We start from the raw sequence: 24,082 nt of genomic DNA on the forward strand, positions 1-24,082 counted from the left end.
ATGTACAGAAAATGGTTGATGAGTCACACCCTGGGTGGAGATTTTAATACTCAATTAGGTCTTAGTGTGGCTTAGGTTACTTTAGGACATTTTTGAGGCTAGTAAACTGCTTTTGGCTGATTTAAAGCAGAAGATAAGTTACAGACAGTACTCAGGGTCTTGATGACAATGAACGGGAGGAAAAGGTCTGGCTTAACAGTGACTGAGCTGCTGTTGGCTGCACCCACTATCAAGATCTATATGAGGAAGAGGAGCCAACTTGGCCCTATAGAGAGAAGACCATGCCAAATCTCCACAGCAAAGACCAGAAAAACTAAGTAAAACAGAGACAAAGATCAATCCTGGAACTCTAAGTATTTAATGAAGATATAAAGAACTCAACCAAGCACTGAATGAAATAAAAAGCTGATAGGGTACAGAGCAAGGAGAGATATGAGTGGTGGTCCCCTATCAGCTAACAGCACAGATTCACAATCTTGGACTCCTGTTGGAGATTGGCACACAGAGAGTAGGGGAAAGCACAGTCACAGAGTTCCCAGCAGGAGACAGAGCATCAGGTAACCAGGGATACACGCTTTTCCACCCCCCACCCTTCCCTCCCTGCCTCAGCCTCCCAGTTGACCAATCTCCCACTTCCCAGAAGGTCATTCTGAAGCTTCCCAGTGGGCTGATCCACCTAGCAAACACGGCCTGGGAGGCACTGGCTCCGTGCAGTGAGGATTCACCCTGCCCACATGAGCCAGCTCTTTCAGTGCCATTTCTTTGTTGCTGATGTTGCTTTTTTTTTTTTTTTGGCTTCTTTTGGTTTCTTCCCTGCTTCTAACCACCACCCCCCTTTTCTCTAGAACACCTGATGTTATGTGTCATCTTTGCTTTCTCTTGACAGGCTGAGAAGCACCACTCAGCTGGGAAACTGTTTCCCAGGTCCTTGCCACCATGCTGGTGGGATCCCTGGGGGCTTTTGTTTTGTTTTTCTCCTTTCCTTTTTCTTAATTTCTTGGTTTCTCTTCTCTTTATACTTAACCTTATTTTCCTGTCTCCTGAATACCTGGCGCTGTGTGCAATCTCCACCCCTCCTAACTGGACTGTACTGCATGGCTTAGGAGCCACTTACTTGGTCCAGGCAGCCATGCCACTGAGATTCCTGGGAGATTTTTTTTTCCTTTTTTTTCTCTTGATTTCTCAGTTTCTTGTCTCTCTACTTCAACAGCAGACTCCCTCAGCACTTTTTTTTTAATTCTTTTATTTTTGGCTCCTTTCTCTCTCTCCTCTTTCTCTTCTCTTCCATATCCAACCTAGCTCCACACATCACAACCTCTACCCTCTGCTTCCTTCCTGCCTATCTGCACCATGTGCTGAACATCCTACCCCCAAGAAGCACAGAACCTGCCCACCACTGATCCTCAGCCTACCTTACTGGCCCTAGTACTTGCCACAAACAACTCATCCCAGCCCTCCATTCAGCTGGAACTGCCCTGGTGCACCATAGCTGAGTAATCGGCCCTGCCCATTGAATGAGGAGGTGAAAAATACCATGCCCACAGATGAGCAAAGCCCTCCTGCTCAGACATAACCAAATAAAGCAAAAAAGCAGGACGAAACAAACAAATCTATAATCAATAAATGAAGAAGGTAAAAACTGAACATCCTGAAGATAGCAGACAATATCAAAACATAAAAAAAAAAAGTCTGGATGATTCCAGTAGGCATCCTAAATAAAACACAAGATGACTTTTCAGAAGATGTAAAGGCACTGGAACTACCTGATAGGGAATTCAAATCTCTAACAGTCAAAGCTGTCCAAGAGTTGAAGCAAAAAGCAGGAAAAAAATGGAAAAAAAGACAAATTCATGGAATATACAAACAAAAAATGGAAGAATTCAGGCAAATAATGAAGAAAATATGAAAATAAATTCACAACTAGAAATCTTACCAAAAAATTAGAACTACAAAAGATAAACAAGGTTTCAGAAATGAAAAATGACATAGGTCTGTGGAGCAGATTTGAAACAATGGCAGATAAAAAAGCAAAAACCAAACCCAGTGCCGTTGAGTCTAGGATCAGTAAAATTGAATACAAATATTGGATACGACTTTGAGGAAAAAAAAAAAGAACAAAGGAGAATGAATGAACTCTGAGAAAGATGTGGAACACAATCAAAAGCAAAAATATGCAAATGATTAGAATTCCAGAACAGGGACAGAAAACACAGAAGCATTGAAGAATTGCTGACAGTAGACTTTCCTAATGTCATGAAAGGTGAAAAGCTGATCATCCAAGAAGCTCAAGTAACCCCATACAGATAGACACCTCAAAAAATCACCAAAGCATATCACAATTGCTAAAGACAAAGACAAAGAAAGAATCCTGAAAGCGGCTTGAGAAAATGAAAAAAAAAAAAAATCATATACAGACGGGAAACAGTAAGACTAAACTTTGATTACTCAGCAGAAGCCATGCAGGCAAGAAGGCAATGGGATGAAACACATAAAACTTTGAAAGAAAAAAAAAAAAGCCAACTAAAGAAGAATATATCTTGCAAAACTCTTGCTCAAATATGATGGTGAAATTAGGACATTTCCAGATAAACAGAAATTAAGGGGATATGTAAAAACACAACAAAATTAAAGAATTATTAAAGGGAGTCCTTCAGTTTGAGAACAAACAACATCAGACCACAGGCTGAATCTAGGACACAAGATCACATCAGCCAGATACCAATCTAGGAAATGAATTCTCAAGGACTATTCAAAACCAAAAGGTTTACAACAGGGAACCACAGAGTTTAATATGTAAATGAGAACATCAGAACAGTAAAAGAGGGAATAAACCATGTAGGTAGAGAAGTCTTTAATAGAGGGGAAGGCAAGGAGATACCAAGGAATAATAGACTGGTTCAAACCTGGGAAGATACTGGTAAATTTCAAGATAACCACAAAGAAAGTGAACAAACTTACCCATTAAAATAAAGAAGAAAAACATAAAGTCACATAAAAACAAAATCTACAAAAACAAAAAAAGAGAAGAAAAAAATTCACGAACAAAAGGAATTCAGCACAGGAGAGTAAGAGGAACAAAGAAAATGTCAGCACTACATAAAAAGCACTACAAAATGACAGCAACAAACTCACACCTACCTATAATCACACTGAACTAAAATGGCCAGCACCCGAAAACCCTGCCTAAGAGGCACTGATTGTTTTATTCATTTATTGAACATACACAGCCCTCTCAGAATCAGAGAAGTGGGGAGAAGGACTATGGACACACAGAAAATAGGGTGCTGGGTCATAGGTGACATTCCTGCATATTTTCAGAACTTCTCTTAGAAACACTTAGCTCCAACTGACTTTCCCAAGTCCTTGACTCAAGTAATGATTCAGAGTCTAGGGAAGGTTTAGTTTGGCCTAAATTTTGTTACAAACACAATCAACTCTAGTGAACAGAGTGCTTATTGTGTATCTCTGAAAGATGACACTGAATGGAAAAGGGTGATTTACAGAAAGAAAACAAGGTGCGGTTCCCCAAAGTTGAGGGGTTGTGGATGTCAAGCAAAGGTGTCATTTCCCATGTTGTCTGGTCTTCTCACAGCATAAGCACATGTGTGTGCATGGCACACACACATACACACACACAAAGTTCCATACACATACACTTTCAGATATCTTCATTTTTCTGAGAAACTGTAGCTGATTTTTATACTACAAAAATATCACATTGAACTCTTCTGCAAATGAAAAAAAAATAATTTTTTTAATGAAGAAGAAAAAAAAGATAAAGAAAGTCCACAACTTTTGAGTGATGGTCTCGTTACAGCTAATTTTCTGTCTTAGGCTGGGTTCTCTAGAGAAGCAAAACCAGTAATGCATATAAATATAGAGAGAGAGAGATTTATATTAAGGAAACAGCTCACGCAATTGTAGGTGTTGGAACGTCCCAAGTCCTTGCGTCAGGATAGAGTCCTTTCCCAATTTATGGAGCTGCAGAAGCTGGTGAACCCAAGATGAGCAGCTTGGAGAGCAGGGATTCCGCTCACAGGTTGTGACGCTCGAGGAATCCCCAAGGTCGGCAGGCCAGACTACAAGGTTTCTCCTGAGTCAGCTTCAGGGAATGGCGAACCCAAGATAGGCAGGTTGGGGAGCAAGGCTCTTGCTTGCAGGTGGTGAAGATCGGCTAATCCCAAGATGGACAGGTAAATGGCTAGCTCAATTCCAAGAACCAGAGGTCAGACGAGAGACAACTGCTGGACCCAGAACAAGCCATCAATCTTTGCAAGGTGAGAAGGAAAAAAGTAGGTGGCAGAAGGCAGAGAGATGAAGGCTGAGGGGGTGATGAGCCCCACAGGCCTCACCGCTGCCGATACCACTCAGCAGATTCTATCATGAGGATGATCACATATCAAATTTCAACAGGAAAGTGAACACAACATTATATAGCTGCTAAAACACTGAGAATCATAGCCCAGACAAGTTAGCATACTAACTTAACCATCACATTTTCCCATCAATTCCAGAGGCCCAACACGTCTATTCAACGGATACATGCTGTAATGTTGGGACTTAGTGGTATCTCAAAAGCCACTAGCATACTGCACCTATAGTAAATTGGTGGTTTAGTTAGTGTTTTTAGCCCTGTTCACATTCTCTCTTTTGCTTACAAGAATCAAGGTGTGGAGCACAGTGGGAGACATTCGTGGGGTCACCAGGTATAGCAGGTGGGGCTCATAGACATCATCCACGTATGGACTGTGTCCTGGTTATTACCAGAGATGATGGGATGAGCCCTGAGCTTGGTTAATAGTTTTATCACACAGATGACCTGACCTGGCATCAGGATGGGTGGGGGGTACTTTGAGTGTTAGAACACTCATCAGGAGCTCTGTGTGTTGAATTGTGTGGTGCACATATACGTGTACACAGAGCTAAAATTAAGAGCCATTTACATATAAAATTTTGCTCTTTATATGAGTGAATCACAACGAAAATGTTTAAAGGGTGTGGGGGAGTATGGCATAAATATAGAACTCTTTGTTATCACGCAGACTGTTGGAATATCTGAGGTTTTTTTTAATTGGGAAAATTATAAAGAAATATTAAGACCTTTATGTCATTAAATTTATGCCATAACAAATGGGATAAAAGACACGCAAATGTGTACACACACACACACACTAATCCATACATATTACCATTCACATTGTAATACACACACCAATGTGAACACACACTACCACACAGACACAGAACAACATTTATGTGCTACCACACAAACACTAGCATAGACGTGTACTAAGGCACACTAACACAAACACTAGTTCATACATTAATGTATACTCATTAGCACACATATACAAACTATCAAAGATACATACAATACACACCCACACTAGCACAGAAACAGACACAGGCATTACCACTCAGTTTAGCACACAGAGAAACACATACAATAAAGCACACTGGCCTTCTAAAAATCAAAGAAACATAGCCATTAGTACTGTGTGAGGAACTTTTAAATTTTGAGGTGTCAGCAGGTCTAATTAGGGGAGATTTCAGAACTAAAATTAGGCGTTCCATCCTGAAATGAAACTGAGGATATTAGTTTTACTCTCTTGATAATATTTGACTTGTGTTACAATTTGCTATTGAAAAAACAAAGCTCAGGTGTGCTTGTTACATTCATAGTGTTCCAGCAGTGAGCCTTAGAAAAAGTTTCATTGAGTTGTTGAAGTAAATTAGAGCCTATTTTTTTTTTATAGATAAATGTGTTGCTTTAACAACCTTAAAAAAAGTTTCTCAGCAAGCACCCAAGCATTATCTCTTTTTCTCTTAGCGAAATAAGCAGAGTTTATCCACACTTTCCTAACTAATGTTTAGTTCTGTGTCAAAAGATTCCTATTAAGTTGGCCCACCTGCAAATATTTCACTAAATTTTTATTTCAAAATTGTTTATGCTTTTCATTTGAGGAACATTGATTTAGTTAAACGATATCAAGGATGAAAGATTTGTATTAGATTAGAAACTGATATAAAGAAAGTTTTAAAGTTAATTGCCATCCGTATAAATCTTACCACATCCCTGCCTCAGCCTTGATGTAAAGCTGTTGTCTGCACTCCTCTACGTGTTACAAATCTCTTTGTTTTGCCTCTAAGGCTGAGCGTACCTTTACAGACAACCTGAACACATGCACTTCAGTTCATTCCTTCAGTACATTTTATTTTTTTCCTTTTTTAATTTTTGTTGTGGTTTAAGTGAAAGTTTATAAATCAAGTCAGTCTCTCATGCAAAAATTCACATATGCCTTGCTATATACTCCTATATACTCCTACTTGCTCTCCCCCTAATGAGGCAGCACACACCTTCTCTCCACCCTGTATTTCCCTGTCCATTCATCCAGCTTCTGCCCCCCTCTGCCTTCTCATCTTCCCTGTGGACAGGAGTTGCCCACATAGTTTCACGTGTCTACCTGATCCAAGAAGCTCACTCCTCACCAGTATCTTTTTCTATTTTATACTCCACTACAATCCTTGTCTGAAGAGTTGGCTTTGGGAATGCTTCCTGTCTTGGGCTAGCAGAAGGTCTGGGGACCATGACTTCTGGGTCCTTCTAGTCTCAATCAGACCATTCAGCCTGGTCTTTTTACAAGAATTTGAGGTCTGCATCCCACTGCTCTCCTGCCCTCTCAGGGATTCTCTGCCGTGTTCCTTGACAGGGCAGTCATCTGTTGTAGCCAGGTAACGTCTAGTTCTTCTGGTTTCGGGCTGATGTAGCCTCTGATTTATGTGGCCCTTTTTGTCTCTTGGGCTCATATTTACCTTGTGCCTTAGATGTTCTTCATTCTCCTTTGCTCCAGGTGGGTTGAGATCAATTGATGCATCTTAGATGGCCACTTGCTAGCATTTAAAACCACAGACGCCCCTCTCCAAACTGGGATGCAGAATGTTTTCTTAATAGATTTTATTATGCCAATTGACCTAGATATCCTCTAAAACCATGGTCTCCAAATCCGCACCCCTGCTACGCTGGCCTTCGAAACATCTGGTTTGTTCAGGAAAGTTCCTTGCTCTTGGTTTAGTCCAGTTGTGCTGACCTCTCCTGTATTGTGTGTTGTCTTTCCCTTCACCTAAAAAAGTTCTTGTCTACTATCTAATTAGTGAATACCCCTCTTCCTCCCTCCTTTCCCACTCTTGTAACCATCAAAGAGTATTTTCTTCTCTGTTTACACTATTTCTTGAGTTCTTGTAATAGTGGTCTCATACAATATTGGACCTTTTCCAACTGACTAATTTCACTCAGCATAAAGCCTTCCAGATTCCTCCATGTTATGAAATGTTTCATTGATTCATCATTGTTCTTTATCGATGTGTAGCATTCCATTGCGTGAATATTCCATAATTTATTTATGGATTCATCCATTGATGGGCACTTTGGTTGCTTCAACCTTTTTGCTGTTGTAAACAGTGCTGCAATGAACATGGGTGTGCATATATCTGTTCCTGTAAAGGCACTTATTACTCTAGAATATATTCCAAGGAGTAGGATTGCTGGATCATATGGTACTTCTATGTCTGTTTTTTTTAAGGAAGTGCCAAATCAATTTCCAAAGTAGTTGTACCATTGTACATTCCCACCAGCAGTGTACAAGTGTTCCAGTCTCTCCAAAACCTCTCCAACATTTATTATTTTGTGTTTTTTGGGTTAATGCCAGACTCGTTGCAGCGAGATGGAATCTCATCGTAGTTTTAATTTGAATTTTTTTTTTAATGGCTAATGATTCTGAGCATTTCCTTGTGTATCTGTTAGCTACCTGAATTTCTTCTTTAGTGAAGTGCTTGTTCATATCCTTTGCCCATTTTTTAATTGGGTTGTCTTTTTGTAGTTGAGTTTTTGCAGTATTATTTAGATTTTAGAAATGAGATGCTGATCTGGAATGGCATAGCTAAAAACTTTTTCCCAGCCTGTAGATAATCTTTTCACTGTTTTGGTGAAGTCTTCAGATGAGCATAGGTGTTCGATTTTTAGGAGCTCCCAGTTGTCTGGAAAAACTGGTGGCATAGTGGTTAAGTGCTACAGCTGTTATCTAGTTTCTGTTCTTGTGTTTGTGCATTGTTACTAATGTTTTGGATACAGTTCCTGCCATGTATTAGGGCTCCTAACGTTGTCCCTATTTTTTTCTTCCATGATCTTTATAATTTTAGATTTTATATTTAGGTCCTTGATCCATTTTGAGTTAGTTTTTGTGCATGGTGTGGGGTATGGGTCTTGGTTCATTATTTGCAGATGAATATCCAGTTATGCCAGCACCATTTGTTAAAGAGGCTGTCTTTTCCCCATTTAACTGACTTTGGGCCTTTCTCAAATATCAGTTCCTCATATGTGGATGGATTTAATTCTGGATTCTTAATTCTGTTCCACTGGCCTATGTATCTGTTTTTGTACCAGTACCAGGCTGTTCTGACTACTGTGGCAGTATAATAGGTTCTAAAATCAGGTAGTGTGAGGCCTCCAACTTTGTTCTTCTTTTTTCAGTAATGCTTTACTTATCTGGGGCCTCTTCCCCTTCCATATAAAGTTTGTGATTTGTTTCTCCATCTCATTAAAAAATGTCCTTGGAATTTGGATCGAAATTGCATTCTATCTAAAGATCTCTTTTGGTAGAATAGAAATTTTTATAATGTTAACTATTCCTATCCATGAGCAAAGTGTGTTTTTTCCACTTATGTAGGTCTCTTTTGGTTTCTTGCAGTAATGCCTTGTAGTTTTCTTTGTATGGGTCTTTTATGTCGCTGGTAAGGTTTATTCCTAAACATTTTATCTTCTTGGGGGTTACTGTAAATGGTGTTGATTTGGTGATTTCCTATTCAATGCTCTTTTTGTTAGTGTAGAGGAATCCAACTGATTTTTGTACGTTTATCTAGTATCCTGATACTCTCCTGAACTCTTCTGTTAGTTTCAGTAGTTTTCTTGAAGATTCTTTAGGGTTTTCCGTGTACAAGATCATGTCATCTTCAAATAGAGATACTTTTACTTCTTCCCCACCAATCTGGATGTCCTTTATTACCTTATCTAGCCTAATTTTTCTGGCTAGGATGTCCAGCACAATGTTGAGTAAGAGTAGTAAAAAAGGGCATGCTTATCTGGTTCCTGTTCTTAAGGGGAATGCTTTCAGACTCTCTCCATTTAGGATGATGTTGGCTGTTGGCTTTGTAGAAATGTCCTTTATTATGTTGAGTAATTTTTCTTCTATTCCTATATTGCTAAGAGTTTTTATCATGCATGGTTGTTGAACTTTGTCAAATGCCTTTTCTGCATCAATTGCTAAGATCATGTGGTTCTTGTCTTTAGTTTTTATTTACATTATGGATTACATTAATTGTTTTTCTAATGTTGAACCTTCCCTGCATACCTTGTATGAATCCCACTTGGTCACGGTGAATTATTTTTTTGATATGTTGTTGAATTCTATTGGCTAGAATTTTGTTGAGGATTTCTTAATCTAAATTCATGACAGATATAAGTCTGTAATTTTCTTTTTTTGTGGTGTCTTTACCTGGTTTTGGTATCAGGGATGTGGTGGCTTCATAGAATGAGTTTGGTAGTATTCCTTCCTTTTCTGTGCTCTGAAATACCTTCAGTATTAGTGGTGATAACTCTTCCCTGAAAGTTTGGTAGAACTCTCCTGTGAAGCTGTCCAAGCCAGGACTTTTTTTTTTTTGCTGTTGTTGGAAGTTTTTTGATTACCTTTTCAATCTCTTCTTTTGTTATGAGTTTATTTACTTCTACCTCTGTTTGTGTTAGTTTAAGTAGGTAGTGTGTTTCTAGGAATTCATCCATTTCTTCTAGGTTTTCAAGTTTCTTAGAGTACAATTTTTCGTAGTAGTCTGAAATGATTTTTTAAAAATTTCAGTTGGGTCTGTAATGATATCACCCATCTCATTTCTTAATTGGGTTATTTTCTTCCTCTCCTGTTTTTCTTTTGTCAGTTTGGCCACTGGTTTAATAATTTTGTTAATTTTTTCAAAGAATCAGCTTTGGTCTTGTTAAATCTTTCAGTCGTTTTTTTTGTTCTCTATTTCATTAAATTCTGCTCTAATTTTTATTTTTCGCTTTCTTCTGGTGCCTGTGGGTTTCTTTTGTTGCTCTCTTTCTGTTTGTTCAAGTTATAGGGATAATTTTTTCATTTTGGCCCGTTCTTCTTTTTGTGTGTGTGCATTTATTGGTATCGATTGACTTCTGAGCACTGCTTTTACTGTGTCCCAAATGTTCTGATAGGAAGTGTTTTCATTCTCATTGGATTCTATGAATTTCTTTATTCCATCCTTAATGTATTCTATACCCTAGCGTTTTTTGAGCAGGATATTGTTCAGTTTCCAAGTGTTTGATTTCTTTCACCTGCTTTTTCTGTTATTGATTTCTACTTTTATGGCCTTATGGTCAGAGAAGATGCTTTGTAATACTTTGATGTTTTGGATTGTGCTAAAGGCTTGCTTTATGACCTAATTCGTGGTCTATTCTAGAGAATGTTCCTTGTACGCAAGAAAAGAAAGTATACTTGGCTGCTGTTGGGTGCAGTGTTCTGTATATGTCTATGAGGTCAAGTTGGTTGGTTGTGGCATTTAAATCTTCCATGTCTTTATTGATCTTCTTTCTTGATGTTCTGTCCTTCACCGAAAGTGGTGTGTTGAAGTGTCCTACTGTAATTATGGAGCTGTCTATCTCACTTTTCAATGCAGTTAGAGTTTGTTTTATGTGTCTTGAAGCTCTGTCATTGGGTGCATAAATATTTAATATGGTTACATCCTCCTGGAATATCGTCCCTTTAATCATTATATGGTGTCCTTCCTTATCCTTTGTGTTGGATTTAACTTTAAAGCTTATTTTGTCGGAAGTTAATATTGCCACTCCTGCTCTTTTTTGATTGTTGTTTGCTTGATATATATATCTTTTCCATCCTTTCAGTTTTAGTTTGTTTGTGTCTCTAAGTCTAAGGTATGTCTCTTCTAGGCAGCAGGAACCTTTTTTTTTTTTTATCCATATGCCATTCTCTGTCTCTTTATTGGTACATCTAGTCCATTTACATTTGGCATAATTAGGGATAGGCATGAGTTTTTTTTTTTTGCTGTCTTTTCTGTGTGTTGTTGACAGTTTCTTTTTCCTACTTAATTTTTTGTGCTGAGTAGTTTATCTTTATATATTGTCATTTCCTTTTATTCATTGCTGTTGATTTTGTTTCTGCTAAGCCTGTATTTTTTTTTCTTGTATTTTATTTTGATGAGTAGGATTGTTAGTCTCCTTTGTGGTTACCTTAATATTTACCCATACTTTTCTAAGTTTAAACCTAACTTTTATTTCTTTATAACATCTTCCTCTTGATTTGAAAGATCTATGACTACATTTCTTGGCCCCTCTTTATTGTTTTAATGTTGTCTTCCTTTACACAATGACATCGCTATTTCCCTGTTTTAAGAGTTTTTTTTTTTTTTTTTTTTAACTTGATTTATTTTTGTGATTTCCCTGTCTGGGTTGACATCTGATTGCTCTGTCCTGTGTTGTAGTGTTGGGTTGATATCTGCTATTATTTATTTTCTAACCAGAGAACTCTCTTTAGTATTTCTTGTAGTTTTGGTTTCATTTTTATAAATTCCCTAAACTTCTGTTTCTCTAGAAATGTCCTAATTTCAGCTTCTTATTTGAGAGACAGTTTTGCTGGATGTATGACTTTTGGCTGGCATTTTTTTTTTTTTTTTTTCCTCTTCAAGGCTTTATATATGTCATTCCATTTCCTTCTTGCTTGCATGGTTTCTGCCAAGTAGTCTGAGCTCATTTTTATTGACTCATATTTGTAGGTGACTTTTTGTTATCCCTAGCTGCTCTTAAAATTCTCTCGTTATCTTTGCTTTTGGCAAGTTTGATTGCAATGTCTTGGTGACTTTCTTTTGGGATCTACCTTGTGTGGGGTTCAATGACCATCTTGGATACCTTCTCATCTTTCATATAGTAGGGAGACTTTCTGCCAACAAATCTTTAACAATTCTCTCTGTATTTTCTGTTGTCCCTCCCTGTTCTGGTACTCCAATCACTCCTAAGTTATTTCTCTTGATAAAGTCCCACATGATTCCTAGGGTTTCTTCTTTTTTTTTAAGTCTTTTACCTGATTTTTCTTTGAATATATTGGTGCCAAGTGTTTTATCTTCAGTCTCACTAATTCTGCCTTCCATTTGATCAATTCTACTCCTCTGACTTTCAATTGAGTTGTCTAATTCTGTAATTTTATTGTTAATCTTCTGAATTTCTGATTGTTGTCTCTGTATGGATTTGTGCAGCTTATTAAATTTTTCACTATGTTCTTGAATAACCTTTGTAATTTCTTCAACTGCTTTATCTGTGTGTTCCTTGACTTGTTCTGTGTTATGCCTGATATCTTTCCTGATCTCATTCTTGATGTCTTGAAGAGTTCTGTATATTAATCTTTTGTATTCTGCACCTGGTAATTCCAGGAAGGCACCTTCATCCAAAAGATTCCTTGATTCTTTCTTTCGAGAGCTTGTTGAAGAGATCTTGATCTGCTTCTTTATGTGATTTGATATTGACTGTTGTCTCTGAGCTATGTATAAGTGATTGTATTACTTTATGTTTGCTTCCTGTGTCCTACCTTCTTGCTTTGTTTTGTCTTGATGTGCCCAGATAGGTTGCTTGAGTGAGCTAGCTTAATTATTTTTGCCTTTGAAGCTCTACCGTCTTGTCACCATATGCATAGAGGTATTATCAGGTATATCAGACTAGAAGCCCGTTCACTTTACTTGTATGGATTAAGCTCAGGTGTCCAGGTAGTTGGTCATCACGTGTGTGGCTCTGTCCTAGTCTTAGAGGGGCAGGGGTGATTGGTGAAGGCACAGGTATCTGGTTGCAGCATGGGGTCATACTCTGAACAAGTCAGGGGGCTGACAACCACTCCCCAAGTGTCTGTGAGGAAAACGTGTCCATTTTCTCTAGGGCACACAGGTGGGTGGGTTCTGCAGATGTACCATGGGCACCCAATGCTTTTGGTTGTAAGAACTGGGAGATGCCAGTCATCATTGGGCCCCTGTTGAGGGTGCCTGGGTGATGTGTTGGAGCCAACAGTCCTTAGGCCCCTTATGTGGGTAGGTGAGGACCCTGTTTAATAGGCAAAGTGGTGTCAAATGTCAAACACCCACCTCTCCACCACACAGCTGAAACAGTTGCAGTCTGCCAACAAGAGCCTATTATCCTGAAATAGGCCCACTTATGTCCATGCCGGGGAGGGGGGAAAGGTATTCATCAGCCATGGACCGTTTATGCCTGGACAGGAGCTACTTCTGTCCTGAGCTCCCCAGGTTAATGGAGCTGGCAAATTATTTTGTCCCCCGATTTTGAATTTGTTTCTTTTCCAAGGCTGGTAGAATGTCTCAGGGTGCTCAGCAGGACCTATCTCAGGCCCAGAGAAATCAACAACCATTGATGTTGGATTGGGGGCTGGGGCCACGGTAAACTATATACAAATATTTAGTTTTGCTAAGAGTCCCATACTTCTCTGGCCCCAGAGGTGTGAGTAGGCTGTGAAGCTGGCTGTCTCTCCCTGAGGAAACTGCAGCTGGAATGCTACCACCAGTCTGCTGCAGTCACTCCGGGGAATGGTGCCTGAGGGTTCTTGTCAATTCACTTCCGGCAACTCCTCTCCACTTCTGAACCATCTCTCCCTCCCCCGTCACTCAGTCTGTTTTTCAACTTTATGTGTAATGTTCAGGGCTTCTAGCTTGTCATAAACGTAATCTTTTCACTTGTTTTTTCAGGTCTTTTTTGCAAGAGGGATCACCGGAAGCATCTGACTACTCCACCATCTTGTCCCTGGCTCCTATCATTACTCTTATTCAACATTGTGGTAGAGGACCTGGCCAGTTCAATAAGGTAAGAAAAAGAAATATAGGGCTTTCAATTTGGTAAGAAAAAACTAAAAGTATCCCTATTCCCGTATGATATTATACAAATAAAATCCCAAAGGATCCACAAGAAAACTTGTGAAACTAATCAGAGATTAGCAGAATTAAAAAAAAAAACAGAAATTCAATAATTTCAATCACACAGTAGCAGAAATGAACAATGCCTTTTATGGGATCATCAGTAAACTTGGCAGCATTGTGAAAAGAAAGTAAACTTGAAAATGTGTCAAAAAATAGCCCAAACTGAAATGCGAAGATAAAAAGAGTGTGAGAAACACAATAGAATATCTAAGAGCTGTGAGACAAGCTCAAACAGTGTAATATAAGTGTCAGTGGAAGAAAGGGAACAGGGAAATATTAAAGAAATATTAAAGAATATACACACACACTCACATACACTTTTAAACTACTGAAAGACAAAGAGACAATCTCAGAGGTAAAGAGAGGATACATCCATTACAGAAGAACAAAAAAATGACTATAGCAGTCTTCTTGTAAAATCATAAAATCAAGAAGACAATCAAGTGATATATTTCATGCCAAAAGAAAAACAAATTCTACCCAGCATACTACACCCAGTGAAAACATCCTTTCAAAGAGACATGGAGTCCTGCCCATCAACTGAAGCTGATCTGTCTCTCTCACAGATCCTTCCATCAGAACTCTCAGCGGTACTTGCAGACACATAGCAGTGTGATCAAGTGGCCAGTCTCTTTCCCTCTCCCTCTCCATCTCTCATTCTTTCTCTGTCTACATATATACATAAAATATATAATCATATGTCATCATATATATAATATATACATTATATATATCATCATATGTATATTATATATATATAACTGGGATATTTATAATGATATGTATATATATAACGTAGGCTCTTTTTCTCTAGAGAACACTAATACGTGATTTTATCTAGACTTAATCCCTTAACAAATCATATTTATTGTTTCATTTATAGCTGATCAAACAATATTATTACCTTGGTATTGTCAACATATTTAATTAAGAATGTGTTTGATATATTTTTCAATCAAAAGAACAAAAACCTATGTTGTTTATTCTCTTTGCTTATAATATCTCCTACTGCTGCATGATTTGTCTCATTAGATTCTTTGTTGATTTAAAACATCCAGTGTTAATTTTTTTGTAAATGAGATTTTTTTTTTTTACTTGAAGATTTTACAGTAATTTCCATTCCTTTTTGTTTAAATTGTAAAACTGTGATTAAATTTTGTATTGTTATTGTTAGGTGCTGTCAAGTCAGTTCTGACTCATAGTGACCCTATATACCACAGAATGAAACACAGCCTGTATATTCAAAATCTCCATCTATAACTCCTGTTTATGTAAGGAGTTTATGTCAGAGCTTAAACCTTTTTCTAGTACCTGGTGATTTTAATAGACTTATTGTTATTTTTTTGTCTACCTTTCTAATAACTCTAAAAAAGAAGTATGATTATTTCTAAAGGATTTCATTTTCTATTGTTCTGTTACATTTAGGGAAAGTAACCTCAATGACAAAAATTTCCAGTGTACCTTCAAATAATACTAGAGAAATACTGTCAACAACTCTATGCCCACAAATTTGTTAAGTTAGGTAAAATGATTCAATTCCTTAAAAACATAATCTAATAAACTTACGCAAGGAAAAATAACCTGAATAAACCTACACCTATTAAATGTGAGGAGCCCTGATGACATAGTGGTTAAACTACTTGGCTGCTAACCAAATGGTTAACAGTTCAAACCCACCCAAAGTTCTGAGGGAGAAAGATGTGGCAGTCTGCTTCCGTAGAGATTTACGGCCTTGGAAAGATTATGAGGTAGTCCTACTCTACCCTACAGGACAGCTATGAGTTGGAGTCAAATCGCAACAATGAGTTTTGTTTTTTTTTTTTTGGCGGGGGCAGGATTTTTTAAATATATGGATTAACCAGACAATAATCTTCCAAAACAGAAAGGACCAGAACCAGGTAGATTCACTGGTCATTTCAAGCAAACATTTTAAAAAGAATTACCATGAATTCTTCCCTAAGTCTTTCAAAATAATAAAAAAGGATGGAACACTTCCTAACTAAGCGTATGATGCCATGACAGCATTATAAAACTACTAATCTAGACAAATACATTACAAGAAAGGACATTAAAAACCAGTATCTTTCATGAACCTAACTGCAAATATCCTCAACAAAATATTAGAAAATAAAAAATGGAATTAAAATTCAACAATGTTTTAAAAGAATTATAGACTATAACCAAGTACAATTTATCTCCGATATGCAAGATCGGTTCAACATTCCCACATCAATTCATGTAATTCATCACATCAACAAAGGAAAGAAATAATAAGAGTGTACCAATAACTGTAGAAAAGGCATTCAATGAAATCCTACACACTTTTATGATAAACATTCTCCCCAAACTAGGAATAGTAGGGAACTTTTTCAACCTGACAAAAAAAAAAAAAATTACAAAATGTAAAAACTATAGCTAACATCGTGCTATAGGTCCTTTCATCCTCAGGACAGGAACAAAGCAAAGATGTCCTCTCTCACCACTCCTATTCAACTTTGTACTAGAAGTCCAAGCTAATGCTATCAGATAAGAAAATGAAATGAAAGGTACCCAGACTGGAAGAATGAAATAAAACTGTCCTGCTTTGCAGGTATTATGATTGTCTATGTAGAAGAATCCCAAAGTATTAAAAAAAAAAAAAAATCCCAGAAGTGAGGAATTATTATAGCAAGAGTACAAGATACAAGGTTAATACAAAAGTCAGTTACATACTTATATACCAGCAAAGAACACTTGAAATTCGAAACTAAAAACACAGCATTATTTACATTATCACAAAAAAAGGTATAAATCTATTAAAGAATGTACAAGATCTATATGAGAAAAACTACAAAATCTGAAGAATGAAATCAAAGACGATCTAAATAAATGAAGAGATATTTACATTTATGGATGGGAACCTATTATTATTAAGATGCCAATTATCTCCAACTTGATCTACAAATTCAACTCCATCGTAACAAAATTCAAGCAAGTTATTTTGAGGATATCATCAAACTTATTTAATTCTAAAGTTTGTATGGAAATCAAAAGACTCAGAATTGCCAACACAATATTAAAGAATAACAGATGTGGAGGACTGACGTTACCTGACATCAACACCTACAATAAAACTACAAAACCAAAACTATAAAAATTTCAGTATATATTAATTTTGTAATTAATGAATTCATTCAGTATGTTGTCGTTATTAGGTGCCTGTGAGTTGATACTGACTCATACCGACCTTATGTACAACACTTCCTGGTCCTGTGCCATCCTCACAATCTTATTATACTTGATCCTCACAATCTTATTATGCTTGAGTCCATTGTTGCAGCCACCGTGTCAATCCATCTCATTGAGGGTCTGTCTTCCTCTTTTTTGCTGACTTTACCAAGCATGATGGCCTTCTCCCAGGACTGATCCCTCCTGGTAACATGTTCAAAGTATGTGAAACATAATCTTGCCATTTTTGCTTCCTAAGAGCATTCTGGCTGTACTTCGTCCAGACAGCTGTGTTCCTTCCTTTGGCAGTCCATGGTGTATTTAATATTCTTTGTCAACACCACAACTGAAGGGCATCAATTCTTCTTTGTTCTTCCTTATATATTATCCAACTTTCACATGCACATGAGGCAATTGAAAACATCATGGCTTGGGTCAGATGCACCTTACTCTTCAAAGTGACATCCTTGCTTTTTAACACTATAAAAGGTCTTTTTTAGCAGATTTGCCCAATGGAATGCATCATTTGATTTCTTTATTGCTGGTTTCATGGGTGTTGATAGTGAATCCAAGTGAAATGAAATCCTTGACAACTTCAATCTTTTCTCTGTTTATCATGATGTTGTTTATTGGTCCAGTTAATAGGATTTTTGTTTTCTTCATGTTGAACTGTAATCTATACAGAAGGCTGTACTCTGATCTTCATCAGTAAGTGCTTCAAGTCCCCTTCACTTTCAGCAAGCAAGGTTGTGTTATCTGCATAACACAGGTTGTTAATAAGTCTTTCTTCGATCCTGATGCCCCGTTCTTCATATAGTTCAGCTTCTCTGATTATTTGCTCAGCATACAGATTGAATAGGTATAGTGAAAGGATATAACCTTGATGCACACATTTACTGACTTTAAACTGCATAGTATTCCCTTGCTCTGTTCAAATGACTGCCTCTTGTTCTATGTACAGAGTCCTCATGAGCACAATTTAGTGTCCTGGAATTCCCATTCTTTGCAATGGTATCTATAGTTTGTTATGATCCACACAGTAAAATGCCTTAGCATAGACAATAAAACACAGGTAAACATCTTTCTGGTATTCTCTGCTTTCAACCAAGATCCATCTGACATCAGCAGTGATATCCCTGGTTCCCGGCCCTCTTCTCAATCAGGCTTGAATTTGACAGTTCCCTGTCAATATACTACTGCAGCCGTTTTTGAATGATAGCAAAATTTTACTTGTGTGTGATATTAATGATAAAAAAAATATTAATGAAAAAAATAGCATTTGATAATTCCAGCTTTTGGTTAGGTCATCTTTCTTTGAAATAGGCATAAATACGAAACTCTTCCTATTGGTTGGCCAAGTAGCTGTCTTTCAAATTTCTTGGCATAGATGAGTGAGCACTTGCAGTGCTGCATTAGTGTGTTGAAGCATCTCAACCGGTATTCTGTCAATTCCTGGAGCCTTGTTTTTTGCCAATACCTTCAGTGCAGCTTGGACTTCTTCCTTCGGTTCCATTGGTTCCTGATCATATGCTACTTCCAAAAATGGTTGAACATCAACCAATTCTTTTTGGTATAGTGACTCTGTATATTCCTTTCAACTTCTTTTGATGCTTCCTGTGTCATTTAATATTTTCCCTGTAGAATTCTTCAATATTCCAACTTGACATTTGAATATTTTCCTCAGTTCTTTCAGCTTAAGAAATTCCAAGAATTTTTTTCCCTTTTTGTTCTCTATCTCCAGGTATTTGTACATTTCATTATACTACTTTACTTTGGAAGCTCTGGTGGCATAGTGCTTAAGAGCTACGGCTGCTAACCAAAAGATCAGCAGCTCGAATCCACCAGGCACTCCTTGGATACTCTATGGGACAGTTCTACTCTGTCCTATAGTGTTGCTATGAGTCGGAATCGACTTGAAAGCAACGGGTCTACTTTACTTTGTCTTTTTGTGTCATTCATTGAAATCTTCTGTTCAGCTCTTTTCTTTCATCATTTCTTCTGTGAACTTTAGCTATTCAACATTCAAGAGCAAGTTTCAAAGTCTCTTCTGATATCCATTTTGGTCTTTTCTTTCTCTCTTATCTTTTTTATGACCTCTTGCTTTCTTCGTGTATGATATCCTTGATATCATTCCACAACTTGTCTAGTTTTCAATCATTAGTGTTCAATGCATGAAATCTATTCTTGTGATGGTCTCTAAATTCAGGTGTGATATACTCAAGATCATACTTTGGCTCTTGTGGAAGTGTTCTAATTTCCTTCACTTTCTACTTGAACTTGCATCCAAGCAATTGAAGATCTGTTCTGCAGTGTGCCCCTGGCCTTGTTCTGACTGATGATATTGAGCTTTTCCATCGTGCCTTTCCACAGACGTAGTTGACTTGATTCCTGTGTATAGCATCTGGTGAGGGTCACATATATAGTCACTGTTTATGTTGTTGAAAAAAGGTATTTGCAATGAAGAGGTCATTGGTTTTGTAAAATTCTATCATGATATCTCTGGCATTGTTTCTACCACTAGGGCCATATATTCCAACTACCTATCCTTCTTCTTCGTTTCCAACTTTCACATTCCAAACACTTGTAATTATCAGCGCACCCTGATTGCATGTTTGATCAATTTCTGACTGTTGAAGTTGGTAAAAATCATTAATTTCTTCATCTTTGGCCTTAATGATTGGTGTGTAAATTTGATTAATAGTTGTATTAACTGGTCTTCCTTGTAGGTGTATGGATATTATTCTATCATTGACCGTGTTGCTCTTCAGGATAGATCTTGAAACGTTCTTTTTAAAGATGATGCAATGCCATTCCTCTTCAAGTTGTTATTCCTAGCATTATGATTGTCCAATTCAAAATGGCCAGTAGCAGTCCATTTCAGCTGACTAAGGCCTAGGATCTTGATGTTTATATGTTCCATTTCATTTTTGACGATTTGCAATTTTCCTAGATTCATACTTCATACATTCTGTGTTCTAATTATTAATGGGCATTTGCAGTTGTTTCTTCTCATTTGATTGATGCCCCATCAGCAAATGAAGGTCTGGAAAGCTTGAAACCATTCATCTCATTAAGGTTGACTCTACATTGAGGAGGCCCCTCTTCCCCAGTCATACTTTGAGTGCCTTCCAAACTGAGGCCATCATCTTCCAGCACTGTATCAGACAATGTTCTTCTGCTGTTCATAATGGTTTCACTGGCTAATTCTTTTCAGAAGTAGAACGCCTCATCCTTCTTCCTAGTCTGTCTCATTCTGGAAGTTCAGCTTAAACCTGTTCACCATGGGTGACCCTGCTAGTGTTTGAACACCAGTGGCATAGCTTCCAGTATCACAGCAACACACAAGCCCCCTCAATACAACAAACTGACAGGCACGTGGGGGAATTCAGTATATATGTGCATAAAACAAACAAACAAAAAACGCTGCTGTGGATTTGATTCTGATTCTTAGAGACCCTATAGGACAGAGTAAAACTGCCCCACTGGGTTTGCAAGGCTGTAATTTTATGAAGGCAGGCTGCCCACCTTCTCCCACAGAGCACCTGATGGGTTTGAACTGCTGAACTTTCGGGTAGCAAACCAGCATTTTAACCACTGTGCCACTAGAGCTGCCTCATATACATATGAGCATTCCTTTATTTTTTCAAATACATTTACTTGCCTAAATTATTTAACTTTTCCTTTCATTATATTATTCTTATTTATGTTTTATGTTTATTCATTCAATATCTATTTTGTTGCCTGAAACTGACAGGAGATTAAACTAAATTTTCAAGTTGTTGTTGTTGTTAGATGCCATCAGTCAGTGCCGACTCATAGCGACACCATGGATAAAAGAACAAAACATTGCCTGGTCCAGCACTATCCTCATGGTCATTGTTAGGCATGAGAAAATTGTTTCAGTCACTGTGTCAACCCATCTCAATAAGGGTCTCCCTCTTTCTTGCCGAACTTGCATTTTACTCAGCATGATGTCTTTCTCCAGGGACTCATCCCTCCTGATAACAAGTCCAAAGTATGTGAGACGAAGTCTCACCATCCTTGCCTTCTAAAGAGCATTCTGGATGTACTTCTTCCAAGACAAATTTGTTCATGCTTTTGGTAGTCAAAGACACATAATGTTTTCACCAACATCGCAACTCAAAGGCATCAATTCTTCTTTTCAAGTATTACTGGTGATTTTCAAGGTTATTGGTTGATTTTTGGTAATTTCATGTAATTTACTATCTTTGCAAAGACCTTGATTTCTTTGGTCTCTCACTCTCTGTTGGTATAGTCACTTCACTTGTTGATCTCTGTTAACTCAGTGATTTATTTACATACATATAAACACACACATATATATGTGTGCACATATATGTACATATATTCATATATATGTATGTATGTATGAATATGTTTCTATAGAATGTTGAATCTTTTTATGGCCATTTTCCTAAAATTTGAACAACTTTATTTTCATGATCGAGTGCATATTTGGAATTTCGTAAAAGATACTTTGCAGTACCTTTTTGGCCAGATTTCTCATCATACTTAACAAGATGTGTTTCTTTGTGCTAAACATTGGAACCTCCCTTTAGAGGAATCAGGATTCTTATTTATCTTGCATCGTTATGAAATCCTTACGTACACCAAAGTATATTATTTGATGACCTTTTATATGATTTTTTCTTATGATTACAAGAAAAACTAACATCTATATTTCTGGATGTTTTTATACTTTTCTTATATCATAATAATTCCACATATTTTAATGAAACTTTTTAATAAAGTCATATGATATTTTTCATTTTCTGTAATTTTGGCATATTAGACCATATGACAGGCTGCATCACATAGGTAATTCTTCTGGCGTATGTAACTGGAACTGTTCATCTTGAGTCCTTATAAAAGGCATGATACAGTGTCACATTTGTGTGCAGCACTAATAGAAGACATGAATATTTGCAGACAGGGCTCTGAGGCTGCTGGTTGGGGAAAGGAAACCCCAGAGCCTGGCAGGAAGTACCTTTTTCACTACATTCTCTCCTACTGCAGAAGCCGGGAATATATCTGAGATCAGCCTGAGTTCTTGTAAAGAAGGCTGCCTATGTTGTATCTCTGTGCTACACGGGCACAGTAATATGTGGCTGTGTCTGCAGGATCCATACTGGTCATTCTAAGGAACACTTGGTTTTTGGAGGTGTCCTTGGAGATTGTGAGCCGACTCTTTAGAGACGAGTGGTAATACTTGTCATCATCCCACCATACAGTTACTAGCCACTCCAGTGCCTTCCCTGGGGGCTGACGGATCCATCCAACGCCAATGTTGCTAGTACTCAGTGAGAACCCAGAGAAGGTGCAGGTCAGCGACAGGGTCTGGCTGGGTTTTATCACCCCAGGACCAGACTCCTTCAGGGTGACCTGGGAAAGGGCCCCTGTGAAATAAACACAAGAAAAAGTTAAAGCAGATTCAAGACAAGAAAAGTTTTTTTCATCCCTGTGGGATTCCTGAACAGAGCACTCACAGGAAGGGATGGTCAGCAGCAGGAGAGTAGAACAAAGCATGTCCATGGTGGAACTCAGGAGTCACTGATGCAGTGTTAGGGATCAGCTTTTCAACCCATGAGAGGGTGGGGCTGGTAGAGATTTGCATTCTGCTTAAACAGGTCCTGACCCTATAGAGTGGACCCAAGTCTCAGGGTGCAGTAGGGGAGTATGTGTGATGCAGGAGCAGTGTGCCTTTGATGTGGGTTAGATGCCTTGGTCTCACTGAGGGACTCCCTGTCCATTGTAGGTGCAAGGTGTCAGGACATGAATTTCTTGGAACTGCAAGATGCAGTGAAAGCTGTGAGGGTCTGGTGAAAACATGCAGTGTCCTGCTCTTGAATGCTTCATCAGGGACACTTGCCCCTCTTATGACTGTTTTGAGGAGTGTGACTAGATTTCGAGATTAAAAACAAAAAAAAAAAAAACAAACACATTACCATCACGTTGGTTCAGACTCATTGGTGGGTGTTATTCCTGCCTTTAAGAAGCAGGGAGATGTGTGCTTTGCGAGAGTGAAGATTACTCCCAAATGTTCTTTTAGCCTCTTTGTGAGAAGAAGAGAGAAGGAATTTATTAAATGAGAGAAAGACAATGCACAGATCATTTTATTTTACTGTGCAAACAATCCAGTACCAAGCTATAACTCCCTGTTGTGTGCCACTGAGTGTGTCAGCACTCAAGTCTGCATTTCTGTAGGAATAGTCAGTGTATAGCCCACCTTGTGATTGTACCCAAAGAGCCCTTGTGAAAGACAGATCGCTGCTTCTGTGCCTTCTCTGTTCTCATTGCATGACCGAGTAGACATGTTGGACAGCTGGACTGGAGAGCTTTCAGGGGAACAGTTTGCTGACAGCAAGTTATCTCCCAGGCCTTCTCCACACTTCCACTGAAATTTATCCCCATGCTTGTAGAGGCCTGGAGACTTCTCAGACTCATGTGTTCTTCGTTGCTACATAGAGAAATGTGCAGATATTGGACATTTCTAGAACGATATCATCCTCTATAGGCATGCTGACCCTTCTGAGCTGTATGATATTATGAAAAATAATAATTTTCCACTGCTTCTGTAAATTAAGATAGTTGCCTACCTTGTAGTATTGTTGTGAGTCTACAGTTCTGCAATCATTCAATAACTGTGGCTTAAATATTGTTTCCATTACTGGTGGTTTTGGCTGCCAGCAACAGAAAACCATGTCTAAGAGGCAGTGGTTGATTTATTGGTTAGTGAACATACATAGTCCTCTCAGAATCAGAGAAGTGAGAAAGACCATGAACACACAGAAAATGGGGTGGTGTGTTATAGGAGACA

At 38.0% G+C, this 24,082-nt stretch overlaps 1 gene segment (V, D, J or C); it reads right to left on the reverse strand.

The window, feature by feature from the left end:
• Positions 1-22,302: 22,302 nt before the first annotated feature.
• LOC126064599 (immunoglobulin heavy variable 2-70D-like) lies at positions 22,303-22,803 on the reverse strand. The segment is given in 2 exon segments: positions 22,303-22,661; positions 22,752-22,803. Coding segments are annotated over 2 exon segments (405 nt in total).
• Positions 22,804-24,082: the final 1,279 nt, after the last annotated feature.

Source organism: Elephas maximus, chromosome 21 (genome assembly GCF_024166365.1).
Source record: "Elephas maximus indicus isolate mEleMax1 chromosome 21, mEleMax1 primary haplotype, whole genome shotgun sequence".
Lineage (NCBI taxonomy): Eukaryota > Metazoa > Chordata > Mammalia > Proboscidea > Elephantidae > Elephas > Elephas maximus.